Source organism: Suricata suricatta, chromosome 17 (genome assembly GCF_006229205.1).
Source record: "Suricata suricatta isolate VVHF042 chromosome 17, meerkat_22Aug2017_6uvM2_HiC, whole genome shotgun sequence".
Taxonomy (NCBI): domain Eukaryota; kingdom Metazoa; phylum Chordata; class Mammalia; order Carnivora; family Herpestidae; genus Suricata; species Suricata suricatta.
Window position 1 is genome coordinate 2,039,387 of NC_043716.1, and position 13,288 is coordinate 2,052,674.

General features: G+C 53.7%; 2 protein-coding genes across 2 annotated transcripts in view; one reads left to right on the forward strand and one right to left on the reverse strand.

The window, feature by feature from the left end:
• Nucleotides 1-132: 132 nt before the first annotated feature.
• On the forward strand, nucleotides 133-8,948 carry CHRNB1 (cholinergic receptor nicotinic beta 1 subunit). Its single transcript, XM_029928471.1, has 11 exons — nucleotides 133-235; nucleotides 321-460; nucleotides 1,061-1,105; nucleotides 1,780-1,889; nucleotides 1,979-2,087; nucleotides 2,872-3,019; nucleotides 3,346-3,555; nucleotides 6,624-6,847; nucleotides 7,342-7,523; nucleotides 7,847-7,994; nucleotides 8,286-8,948. The coding sequence occupies exons 1-11, from the start codon at nucleotides 178-180 to the stop codon at nucleotides 8,424-8,426; spliced, it is 1,515 nt and encodes a 504-aa protein (XP_029784331.1). The 5' UTR covers nucleotides 133-177; the 3' UTR covers nucleotides 8,427-8,948.
• A 935-nt stretch (nucleotides 8,949-9,883) lies between these two features.
• ZBTB4 (zinc finger and BTB domain containing 4) overlaps nucleotides 9,884-13,288 on the reverse strand; it is an 8,404-nt gene continuing 4,999 nt past the window's right edge. Inside the window, exon 5 of the mRNA XM_029928790.1 lies at nucleotides 9,884-13,283. Coding sequence (XP_029784650.1) covers nucleotides 12,525-13,283 — 759 coding nt within the window. The 3' untranslated portion in view covers nucleotides 9,884-12,524. The remainder of the gene's footprint in view (nucleotides 13,284-13,288) is intronic.

Here is a 13,288-nt window from a genome sequence, read left to right on the forward strand (position 1 = left end):
CGTTGTCTGTCATCTATGAGTGGCGGGCACTGGCAGTTGCCTGGGGCGGGATCAAGGCCCAGGGGCGGAGCGGGTGGGCTGGCGGCTTCCCCCAACGACAGGTGCGCATTCCTGGGCGTCTCGTCACTTCCCCTGCGCTGGCGAGCGGAGCGAACTCAGTGAGCAACCGGCCGGGCTATGACCCCAGGGGCACTGCTGCTGCTGCTGGGGGCGCTGGGGGCGCCGCTCGCCCCGGGTGAGTGCGGACCTCAGAGGGGCAGTGACAGGGCCAGGGGTCGTGGCCGGGCACGGTGGCTTCACTTAGTGCCCTCCTCTTCCAGGCGCCTGCGGCTCGGAGGCGGAGGGCCGGCTCCTCGAGAAGCTTTTCTCTGGCTACGATAGCTCGGTGCGGCCGGCGCGGGAGGTGGGAGACCGTGTCGAGGTCCGCATTGGCCTCAGCCTGGCACAACTCATCAGCCTGGTGAGGGCGCACGCGAGGGTTGAGGTCCGACTTGATGACCGGCTGGGGGGCGTGGCACGGGGCGGGGCCGGGCCGGGGCCGGGCCGGGGCGGGGCCTGGCCGGGCGATGAACGTCCCGAGAGCCGAGGTTGGGTTGAAATCGGGCCAATGGACAAGCTGTGGGCGTGGCTCCCGGGCCGGCCGGAGGTGGGGCGGGCTAGGGCGAGGAGCCGGGCGGCTGGCGGATCCTGAAGTGAAGCCCGGACACTGGGTCCCGCTAGGGGGCGGGCCTTAAGGCGGGGTGGTAGGCTGAGGCGGAGCTTGGTGCGGGGACCGCCTCAAAAAACCACAGAGGCTGGAGATGCTGGATTGGGTGAACTGCAAGCTGTGGGTGGGGCCGGGGGATGGGCGAACTGGTAGATGAATTGGCTGGCCTTGTGGACGGCCGGAAGTTTCTGAGATAGAGGCGGGGCTTAAACCAGGGCAGCATCTTGGAGGCGGGGCTGGGACCCGATAGAGTAGGGGTCAGAAAGAGGGGTTTCCAGAGAGACCTTGACCCGCCGAGCCTCTTCATTTCTCTCTATTCACGTCACTTCTATCCTTGAAACTTTTCCCTTCTAGAACGAGAAGGATGAGGAGATGAGCACAAAGGTGTACTTAGACCTGGTACGAAGATCCCGTGGGGTGGGAAAGGGCGTCCCGCGGCCTTTACAATTTCCTCCAGTGTCCCGCCCAGTAAGTGTAGTATTTCTAAGCATCACGACCTCAGAGCACATGACCCAAAGGGAAGCTTCAGGAAACAATACCTATATTTACTATGAGAGTTACATGTCATGCATTTCTTACTCTAATGTTTTAAAGCTCTGTTTTGGGGCCCCCAGTTTATTTGTTTATTTTTGACAGAGAGAGAGTGCACATCAGGGGAGGGACAGAGAGAGACAGACAGACAGAATCCGAAGCAGGCTCCAGGCTCCAAGCTGTCAGCGCGGAGCCTGACGGGGGCGCTCGAACTCAGAAACTGTGAGATCACGACCTGAGCCACCCTGGCGCCCCTGGGGCCACTAATTTGATTCCAGACCCGCTGAAGGGTCTCCAGCTGTAGGTTGAAAAACACCGTTTTAGTGGCTAGCTAATGCCACCTCCTCTGAGGGGAGAGGAAATTAGCTGATGGGGTCCCAGCCAGTAAAGGTGCAGCTGGGATCAGAACCCCGACTTCCAGAACCCTAGTCCGTGCCTGCCGGGTCCCCTCCCTGGCACTCCCTTCCCAGGCTTCCTTCAGCCATCCCCAGTCCCCTCCCAGCCTCCAGCCCCGGACAGCCCCTCAGCCTCCGCTTCCACAGAGGTGGACTGACTACAGGCTGAGTTGGGATCCCGCGGAGCATGAGGGCATCGACTCGCTGCGCATCACGGCGGCATCCGTGTGGCTACCGGACGTGGTGCTCCTAAACAAGTAGGCCCCTTCCCAAAGACCCGGAGGTGGGCGGGGCCTCCGGAGGGCGGGGCCTGAGCCCGGCGGCTGAGAAGACTCCTCACCCACAGCAACGACGGAAACTTTGGCGTTGCTCTGGACTTGAACGTCGTGGTGTCCTCCGACGGCTCCGTGCGCTGGCAGCCTCCAGGCGTCTATCGCAGCAGCTGCAGCATCGAGGTGCCCGGGCTCCCCCTGGGAAGCTCAGGACTCACGGAAACCCTGCTTCTCCCAGATGCTGACTCCCCTCCCTCCTCCCATATGCCCATAACCCTCGCATCTCTCCCCTCCTCCTGATTTTCCGTTCTTTCATTCTTTCGTAATTTTTTTATTTAAAAAAATTTTTAGTGTTTGTTTATTCTTGAGATAGAGAGAGAGAGAATGTGAGCGGGGAAGGGGCAGAGAGCGAGGGAGACAGAGAATCAGAAGCAGGCTCCAGGCTCTGAGCTGTCAGCACAGAGCTCCATGCAGGGCTCGAACTCAGAAACTGTGAGATCATGACCTGAGCCAAAGTCGGACCCTCAACTGACTCAGCCACTGAGGCGCCCCTCTTTTTTTTTTTTTTTTTTTTATGTTTATTTATTCTTCAGAGAGAGAGGGAGCAGAGGACGGGCAGAGAAAGAGGGAAAGACAGATTCTGAAGCAGGTGCCAGGCCTTGAGCTGTCAGCACAGAGCTTGACGTGGGGCTGGAACACACAAACTTTGAGATCATGATCTGAGTCGAAGTCAAGATACTTAACCAACTGAGCCACCCAGGTGGCCTGATTTTCCATTGTTTCATTTTCTCCGGCCAGTGTCCCTGACTTCTATGCTTTCTCAGTGATCCCACTTCCGTTGGGCATGGCCTCCCCTAATAAACTTCCAATTTGTCCATGATCTCCCTAATGACCTCCCAACTCGTCTAGCCCCCCTGAACAGTTCTCTGGCAGCTCTGGTGACACCCTTCCCCCCCCTCCCATCCAGGTCACCTACTTCCCCTTTGACTGGCAGAACTGCACCATGGTGTTCAGTTCCTACAGCTACGACAGCTCAGAGGTCAGCCTGCAGACGGCCATGGGTCCTGATGAGCAGAAACAGCCAGAAGTGTACATTCATGAAGGGACCTTCATTGGTGAGTGGGCACGCTCCTGAGTCCATGGGCTTAATGCTTCCGGTTTCTAACTGGCTGATAAATATCCCGCACCAGCAATGCCCAGGACAGCCCTGTGGGGTCAGCAAGGCACTTTGGACTAGCTACACTTCACAGATATGGAAAACTGAGACTTGTTCAAGTTTATCAGAGGTGGACTGCCCAGCCCCGTGTCCAAAGCTAGCCCTTTATCACATCAGCCACCCGAGGGCTGGGATGTGGCAGATCAAGCCATATCTGGCACCAGTAAGGTCAGGTCCCACATCTGTGTCCCATTCTTCCTCTCTCCACCCCCTCCCTCCTCCCAGAGAATGGCCAATGGGAAATTATCCACAAGCCGTCTCGGCTAATCCAGCCTCCGGTGGATCCGAGGGGAGGCAGGGAAGGGCAGCAGGAAGAAGTTATCTTCTACCTCATCATTCGCCGGAAGCCTCTCTTCTACCTGGTCAATGTCATTGCCCCGTGCATCCTCATCACTCTCCTGGCCATCTTCGTCTTCTACCTGCCTCCAGATGCTGGTAAGGGAGGAATGGGCCCCGCAACCTTGCCCACTTCTTCCCATCCAGTAACTTCTGAACTCTTCCTTTCAGAATCCCTGGATCTTCTCCTTGGGACCAACAAGCTGCTGGAGTTAGACAACTCTCCCTTATCCTTCTCCTGTTCCTGGTTTCCTTCCCACCTCACTCCATTTTTTCCAGACACCTCCTGGTCCCTTGGCCTCCTATCCCCCTTGGAAATAACAGCAACATTTCTCTAGGAGGCAGCTGAGGAACCTTGGGCAAATTCCTTCCTCTCTACGTGTCTCAGTTTCCTGATCTAGAAATGGGGACAATCCGGTTGTCTCGACCCGATAGGATTATTTTGAGGATTAGCTGAGTCAATAGAACCAGGCCTGGCACCAACTAGGTTCTGTGTAAGCATTGGTATCATTTTTCCTGGTTTTGAGCCTCGCTAGAAGTAGGACAATGAACAGGTTACGTACATTAACTCAATTCTAATCTTTACGACTCCGTGAGATACGTACTGAACTGTCTTCCCATTTGACAGAGGAGGACAAAAGAGGCTGACAGTGTAAGTCATTTGCCCAACACTAGGCAGTCAGGGAGAATTAGCGCCAGCCTGACTCACAGACAGAAATCCTTAACTCTGATATTTAAAGCATCCTTTTCCTTCTTGCTGGCATCGAGTTCTCCGTCTAGGGAAGGAAAATAATCCAGCTCTAAGAACTCACTTCCAAATGTAACTTCTACTTCCTCCCAGAGCAGGGCCAATCTTGGAACACAATATTATAGGACTAAAGTAGAGCAGACCATAAAAGTTATTTATTTCCATACTTTCCTTGAAGTTTGAGGAGCCGGTTGTAGGCCCCGGGAATAATCAGCCACCTGGCACATCCTTATATACTTTATTTCATTTTTAGATCCTTCAAATTGCTACTTAGTTCCTTAAAAAAGCTACAAGAATTGGCCTATTCATTCATGCAATGATGTTTGTTGAGCATGTAGGCACTGGGGATACGTCAGTGAATAAAAGAGACAACCCTGCCCTCCTGGAGTTTATGTTCTGGTGGAGAAACAGCCAATAAGCAAAATAAATAAATCTATTAGGTTGCATATTAGGAGAGGACAAGTCCTAAGGAGGAAAATAAAATAGGGAAAGTGGTTAGGGAGGATGAGAATGGGGGCAGGGGTTACAATTTAAACTAGAATGGTCAGGGGCGCCTGGGTGGCTCAGTCGGTTAAGCATCCGACTTCAGCTCAGGTCATGATCTCACGGTTGGTGGGTTCGAGCCCCGCGTCAGGCTCTGTGCTGACAGCTAGTTGAGAGCCTGAAGCCTGCTTCAGATGCTGTGTCTCCCTCTCTCTCTGAGCTTCCCCTGCGCATGCTCGCTCTCTCTCTCTCTCAAAAATAAATAAAACATTAAAAAAAAAAGTAAACTAGAATGATCAGGGGCGCCTGGCTGGCTCAGTCGGTATAGCATGCAACTCTTGATCTTGGGGTTGTGAGTTTGAGCCCCTAGATGTGGGGTGTAGAGATTACTTAAAAATGAAATCTTAAGGGGCGCCTGGAGGGCTCAGTTGGATGAGCGACCACCACTTGATTTCAGCTCAGGTTATGATGCCAGGGTCATGGGATCGAACCCCATGGTGGGCTCTTGGGGCTGAGCACAGAGCCTGCTTAAGGATTCCCCCCAAACCCCACCTCCTGCTCATGCTCTATCTCTGTCTAAAAAATAAATAAATAAAATAAAATCTTAAGGAATAAAATGGACAGCCAATGCCTCACTAAAAAGGAAATATTTGATCAGTATTGAACAGAGTGAAGGGGCTGTCGGAGTGACCCTGGCAGATGTCTGGGGGAAGAATGTACCAGCCGGACTTACTGGTGAATGCAGAGTCTGAAGTGGGGGTGAGCCTCGCGTATTCGAGAAGTAGCCAGAATAACTGAATGAAGTAAGCAAGCAGGGCAACAGCAGGAGAGAAAGAGAGTTGGCGGAAGGCCTTGTAAACCATACTAAAGACTTTGGATTTTATGCCGAGGAAGATGAGAAGCCACTGGAAGGTTTTGAGAAGAGAAGGGAGATGATCTGATTTACATTTTAACAGGATCAATCTGGCAGCTCTGATGGGAACAGTCAGCAGGAGGAAGGAGGATGAGGCAAAGAGGAGGCCTATTTTTTAAATTTCTTTATTTTTTCATGTTTATTTTTGAGAGAGAGAGAGAAAGCATGCATGAGTGGGGGAGGGGAAGAGAAAGGGGGAAGCAAGTGGGCTCTGTGCTGACAGCAGAGAGTCCGATGTGGGGCTTGAACTCACCAACCGTGAGAGCATGACCTGAGCAGAAGTTGGATGCTTAAACGACTGAGCCACCTAGGCGCCCCGAGGAAGCCTTAATAATAGCTCAGACCTGAGGTCATGGGGTCATGGTACTTTGTGTGGATATATTTTTTTTTAATTTTTTTTTTGTTTTATCTATTTTTGATACTGAGAGAGACAGAGCATGAGAGGGGGAGGGGCAGAGAGAGAAGGAGACACAGAACTGGAAGCAGGCTCCAGGCTCTGAGCTAGCTGTCAGCACAGAGCCCGATGCGGGGCTCGAACCCACGAACGTGAGATCTGACCTGAACCGAAGCCGGATGCTTAACCGACTGAGCCACCCAGGCGCCCTGTGTGGATATATTTTGAAGGGAAAACCAGTAGGGTGTGCTATGGATTGGGTATGGGTTAAGAGAGAGGGAGGAGAGTTGAGCAGGACCGAGAGCCAAGGGAAAGATGGACTGTCATTTCTGAAATGGGTGTGGGGGGGGGGAGGAGCTAGTGGTCAAGAGATTAAGTTTTGGACATGTTAATTTTGAGATGTCATTGGACATCCAGGTGGAGAGGTTAAATCGGCAGGTGGCTATACATCAGGAGTTTAGGAGAGGAAGTCCGTGCTAGAGGTATCATTGTAGGACTCATCTGTGTGCCCATTTTGGCCCTTCCAAAAGCCTGTCCTTGAGTGGGCTGGAAACATGGTCACTGATTAGGCTGTGGAAATCGCCTTCTGGAAAAGCCTAATCCTTCTGCCTTCCTCTCTGCCTCGCCAGGAGAAAAGATGGGCCTCTCAATCTTTGCCCTGCTGACCCTGACCGTGTTCCTGCTGCTGCTGGCAGACAAAGTTCCTGAGACCTCCCTGTCTGTTCCCATCATTATCAAGTACCTCATGTTCACTATGGTGCTTGTCACTTTCTCAGTCATCCTTAGTGTCGTCGTCCTCAACCTGCATCATCGCTCACCCCACACCCACCAAATGCCCGTTTGGGTCCGTCAGGTAAGATGTCCTTCTCCAACCAGTGTTAACTTTCAGTCCTAGCAATCGTCTTTTTGTGCAGGTACCACCGCTCTCTCCTACCAACTTCACGGACCTGAGGGATAACTACACCCCCTGGTAGAATGTTCAAGTGCCAAGGCCGGTTGGGTGTTGAAACATTGGACAGTTAATTTTACCCTCCTGACGTTATCATGTTGTAAATCTCATACTGTCTTCATCAATCCTGCCCATTCCTGGGTTGCAGGGAAACATCCTCAGGGTCAGGTCCTATCAGGGTGGAAGCCCTCGGAACTTTGCTTTCGGGTCAGGATGCCTCCAATCCCAAGAGCTCTTAAGGCTGTGCGGTTGCACTTCCTAGCTGTGCAGCGCGGGGGACGTGCGCACGCATGCGCCGGGATGGGCAGGTGGTTGGGAATGGTGGGCTGTTTCCCTTCCCGTCTGAAAGCATGAGAGCCCCACCCCCTAGCCCCCCAACATGCCTTTCTACTCAGCAGATCTTCATCCACAAACTCCCTCCATACCTGGGTCTGAAGAGGCCCAAACCTGAGAGAGACCTGATGCCAGAGCCACCTCCTGTAGCCCTCAGGGATTCTCCAGCAAGTGGCTGTGGTCGAGGAACAGATGAATATTTCATCCGGAAGCCACCGAATGATTTTCTCTTCCCCAAACCCAACAGGTAGTACCTACTTTCCGTCGCCTACAAGGAAAGGAGAGCTTGAACTACAGTTCCCAGAAGTCTGTGCAGAGGCAGGCGGCTTAAAGTCCCGGAAGATGCTCTTGAGAATCATGGGAATTGTAGTACACTTTTCTGCCGCCTACTTTGCGGAAAGGCGGAAACTAAAGCGTAGAAGGATGGGAGGAATTGCGGAAGGCTGGAGAGGTCGCCGCTGACGGGGAGAGCCTAGAGGGTCCTCTCACGTTTTGAAAACTGACAAGAGTGTTGGAGGGCTGAGTTGGGACGGAGCCTAGAGCGTGGCCAAACTGTCCCGCCTCTTCCAGGTTCCAGCCTGAACTGTCTGCCCCGGACCTGCGGCGATTTATCGATGGCCCAAACCGGGCTGCGGGCCTGCCTCCCGAGCTGCGGGAGGTCGTTTCCTCCATCAGCTACATCGCTCGACAGCTGCAGGAACAGGAGGACCACGACGCGGTAAGTCCAATGAGGGTGGAGCAGGGCAGGGCTTGGGTGGCCTTGGCTCCACCCGACAGCCCAGGCTCCGCCCCCCAGCGCCCGGTTTGGTTTCTGATTGGAAGCTTGCCTCCTTTGGTCCCGCCCCCTGTTTTCCGACTGGCTCTTCACTCCATCCATCTCCCCCAGTTTCGCTTTCCTCTGTCCCAGGGCCCACCCCTGTCTCAGAGCGTGTAGGACAGGGTCAAGGTAGTGGGCAGACCTTCCCTGGGGGTCTGCAGCTCAGGAACAGTTTACCCTGCCTACCCCCAGCTGAAGGAAGACTGGCAATTTGTGGCCATGGTAGTGGATCGCCTTTTCCTCTGGACCTTCATCATCTTCACGAGCGTTGGGACCCTCGTCATCTTCCTGGATGCCTCGCACCACTTGCCCCCTGCTGACCCCTTTCCTTGAGGAAAGGCCCTCTGCCGGCTGAATTGAGAGTGCGGCGGTACTCTCGAGTCCTATCCCTTTCTGCCTCTGGACTCCAGTAGGAATCCGGTCCTCCCAGGTCGTTGCCTTTATGGGGAAAGAGCTGAAATGGGAGGGGGCCGGCTGAAGCCTTGGGCCCCCCAGAAACTCACTATCAGTTTATTTACGCTTTAATTTCTTGTAGAAGTTCCTTTGGATATTAACACTAGCTTCCCAGTAAAATGGAACAAAGAACAAGAACTAGACTGTAAGCCTTTTGAGGGCAGGAACGGTGTCTTGTTCACTGTATATCCCCAGCGCCTAGCGCAGGTCCTGACCTATGGGATAGTAGGTGCTTAACATCTGTTGGGTGAATAGGGATTTCTTTTTTTCCTGGAAAGAAATACACTAAATAATAGTGCTTATGTTTGCATGCTGGGACTAGCGATCTTTGTATTCACCTTTCTGTAATTTATTTTTTTGTAATAGGTTATCTTTCGGATAAAAAAAAGGTTATGTCTAAAAGGATGCATTTGTGATGGGGGGTGCCCTTTAAAATCTTTCCTTCAGCTTTCAGCTTTGGTGCTCAAACTTTGGATAAGCTAAGCTGTTCAACTGCTCTGGGCTTAAGTTTCCACATGTGTAAACTGAGGCGAATAATCGTATCTACCCCTTAGTCTGAGGGTCATATGAGAAGATGAGCACCAAGCATGATACAGCGGACATCAGAGGTTTCCCAACTGGAGTGATTCGTTTGGCCCGTTGTTGACCTCACAAGTTTCAGTGTGAACTAGCTACTTTAAAAATTTGGATAGTGCACAGAGAAATTTGGACTTGTGGCTTCCCTTGGTGGTGGGGGGGAGGGGGTGGATTAAAGGTACAGTAAGACCAGGCCCGCCTCCCCTGTTGGCAGTGACCTGAGGATCAGTGCTGCCCGGTCTGGTCAAGGTATTTGTACCGGAATTCCTCAAAGCCCCCACCCACCTGACCCCCGAGCTTCGCTCATTTTACTGGCCTGGCCCATTAGACAAAATAAAGGGGAGGGGAGGCGTGGGATGAGGAGTTGAAGGCAGTGGGGGGGCTAGGAATGGAAGTAGAAAGGTTGCTGTGTTCCCTCACTCGTTTTGCGCCTCAGTTTCCTTTCAGTTTGGAGAAAGGGTTGCACCTGGCTTAAGCCGCATGGGCCGTTAGGATCTTGTGCCCAGCAGGCGGTGTGATCTGGACTGAGTTCATGTTTCTGCCTGGAGGTCATACCAAAGTCAGCCGGAGCCTGGTGGCTGCAGACATTACAGTGAAGCCTGTGGGGTCGCTGAGCCCTCACATGCTGGAGGCTGTGGTCCTAACAGAGAGAATACAGCCATGGCTCCCAGGATCCCTGGGGGACAGGGCAGCGTGTCCCTGTCCAGCCGACCCACCAGCCACGAAAACAAGTGCAATTGGCGTCCCACGGAGGAGGACAGTTTGTTTGTCTTGTTGGTTTATTGGCCTAGAGAGTTGGACACACACACAGATGCGGAGATAAATATTGGTCAGTTTCTCTAAATCTGGGTCCTCACTACGTATAGAGCTACAGTCTGTCGATGACTAAACCTCGTGTGCTGTGGCACAGAACCGTGGCCTTCCCACTCCTCCGGCAGCCCTCTTCCCAGGGAGCGAGGGGAAGCAGGGCACAAACTGACAAGACCCGAATGATTTTCAAAAGACGAGATTGCCAAATCCCCAATTTCCAACCTCTGAAATTCACAATATTCAGGTTCCCCAGCTTAGATACATGTATTTTAATCTCCAATTTTGCCACAATCTCATTGGTTGCCCAGAACCACCACATTCTGGAAACTATTTTCCTAAATCATCGTTTCAAAAAAAAAATAATAATAAGAGTAAATGAATGTCTACAATCTCAGTTCTCCCAAAATGTCCGCGGTTTTGGAATTTCGACCTGTTTGAAATTCGAATTCCCCCGGTCCATCCTCAACTCCTTCCATTTCCTGTGCCTTTTTGCCTCAGAGGAGTGCGGGTTAGGGATCTAAGGGAGCCACTGTGGCATCCGCTCCCCGCCTCCAAGGCCTTTCTGTCTCTCTTGTGGTTCCGCTGCGTGTGTGTGTGTGTGTGTGTGTGTGTGTGTGTGTGTGTAGATAGATATAAAATTTGTGTGTAGATATATATATGTATTTTTTATTATGTTCTTTTTTCGCAGTTTCTCTAAAGTGCCAGAAACAAGATTTGTGGGAATTTTTTAGTGATTTTTTTTTTTTTGCATTTTCCTGTTTTAAGCATTTTTCCCCCTTAAAAATTGGAACTTGGTACATTCAGTAGGAAACTCTTCACTCGGACTGTGGCCAAGACCAAGAAAAGTGCAAAGAGACAGAGGAGGAGTGGAGTGATGCTCCTCCGTGGGTAACATTCAGGAGCCTGTCAGAAACTGCCCCCTTCCCAAACCCTAGGAGGGTCAGACATTCCCGGTCCTTCCCTCGAGCTCACCTCCCTCCAAAAGCCATGGTCTTGCCCTTTCAGCGTCGTCCAGAGGGCGGCCATCTTGGCCTCAGAAAACAGTAGCTGAGGAAAAGCTGCCATTTAAGTGGCGGCAGCCTTTCCCCTTTTTAAACTGCACTCCTGGAATTCCCATTTATCAAATTTCCTCCCCCCAATTGGCTCTCCCCTTGTGAGCTGTTTTTTTGGGCGGGGGGAGGAAGAGGTGGGTGGGATGGGAAATGTTCATCCAATCACAGAGTGGGGACGCCCGGTCATCCAAGAGAATTAGGAGCAAACGGTTCTTCACCTCTCCCACTGGAAGGAAACATACGGACCCCTGACCAGGGTTAACTAGTGCAAATTAGGGATTAGGGACTGTTTAAGGTCCCTGCACCCCATCCCTAGGCTGGGATCTTTGGGTGTGGGGAACTGAGTCAAAGATGGGGTATAAGGTGCTATTTTGGAGGAAAAATCGGTGGGGATACCCCAAAGCCCACCAAGGGAGTAGGATGGTTCCCCAAAAACCACCTGGAGTGAATGGTGAGGGAAGTGACACTGGGGAAGACGGAGGTAAAAGTAAGGACGGGAGGTCATGTGCAAATCTTGGGCTTACCCACCCATCCAACCCCCATCACTTTTCTGGCTATTTGGTCTAGTCTGGGAGAAACCATCAGGAGAAAACAAAAAACAAGGAGAAAGTAGATTCCCTTCCCGATCCCACATGGAGCTCCTCCCTCCCGGCCCCCAAATCTGATTTAGCCCAGAAGAGGCCATAGGCAGAGGCAGGAAGAGGCGTGATCTACTCACCTCTTTGCCTGGGAAGGAGAATCTGGGACTCACTGGATTTGAGGGTCAAGATAGGGCCAAGATTAGTGCTGCCCTGGGCTAGGGAAGTGCTCAGCCATGGAACAGATGGGTAGCCCTCCCCCCAACACCTCCTTGACCTGGATTGGAAGAGGCCATCTCCAGAGCCTAGGAGAATGAGGAGGAATATGGAAGATCCAAAGGCAAGGAAGGCATGGCATCCTAACGTGAGGGAAACAGGGACCCAGAACCCCGCCCCTGGGAAGAATGGGAACTGGAGCCAAGCTCCCAGATGGGAGGGTGCCAGGTATCACAATGGTCTGGTCCAGGCCCTGGGCCACAGAGAATGGAATGTGCTAGGAAGCGTCTAGGCAGGGGCTTGGAGAAAGCTGCAGAAGGAGGGGAGATCACTAGGCAGAGTGGGATGGTTCCCCCCGCCCCCCTCCCCCGCAACCCCGGCATTTAGGAATCAGGAGGGTGGGTTAGACATTCAGAGCTGGTGGGGGCCGTGAGTAGAGAGTCGGAGAAGTATATTGCTCAGTTGCCCCAAGGGCTGGAGAAGGGATGGGAGCTGGCCCTGCCCCTCGTGGAGGCCATTCCCTGGAGGAGAACTGAGAGGGGCGTCACCACCACAGATCCCTTCCCAGGACACGGGAAAACTACAATCTCACACAAAGCAGCCTGACCCCTGAGCTCCAGGGGCCCCCAAGTCCCTGCACAAGAGTGTGGAGGGGCTCCCAGGGGGCAGGGAAGCTAGGGAGCTGGTAGTGGCAGGGGGTTCAGGGAGGGTGGCGTCTGGTGAAAGGGGGGAGGTGGGCCCAGAGCTCACCCCACGTCTCCCTTCTGGGTTCTCTCAAGCCCCCCCCTTTCCCCCTCTCCCTTAGGGGGGACCGGTGGAGGAAGAGTCGGCGGAGGTGGAGTTGGGGGGGTAGGGGGTGCCGCTTGAGGATTGACTGCGTAGCCAAAGACCCCTGGAAGGAAGGGGAGGGCGCCCCCACCCTTCTCATCAGGTAGGACCATGTTGAGAGCAACCGGGAGTGCGGCCAAGTTGCTGAAGTTATAAGGGTAGGCGGCAAGGAGCTGGGGGCCATAGACGAGTGGGTAGGGCTCGGGGTAGAAAGTGACTTTGGCGGCCCCCACCCCCTCTACGCGGTCCCCCTCCCCGGCCCCAACCGGCCCCTCGCTCCCAGATTTGACCCTCCCACCACTCGGTTCCCTGCCGCTCCCGATCAGAGCCAGTGGAAATTCCTGCACAGGCGGATAGGCGTAGGTGCCCCCTCCTGCCACCAGTGGGGGCTCCTCACCCCCGGAGATGACAGGGTCCTGGAGAGACGCGGTCTCGGAAGCTTCCTCCGCAGCCGCGCCCCCGCCACCGGCCTCCCCGCTGGACGAGGAGACCTGCATCTCCTGGGGGGCCTCCTCCTTGACGTCCCCGGCTCTGGTGCCAGCGCTGCCCTTGGAGTAGGCGATGACGGGCGTGGGGGTGCCCCCGGGCCGCTCGGCCGCGTGCCTCTGCCCGTGGCGGCTCAGGGCGGCCGCCGTCTTGCACACCTTGGCGCAGTGCGGGCAGGCGAAGCGGGTGGACGGCC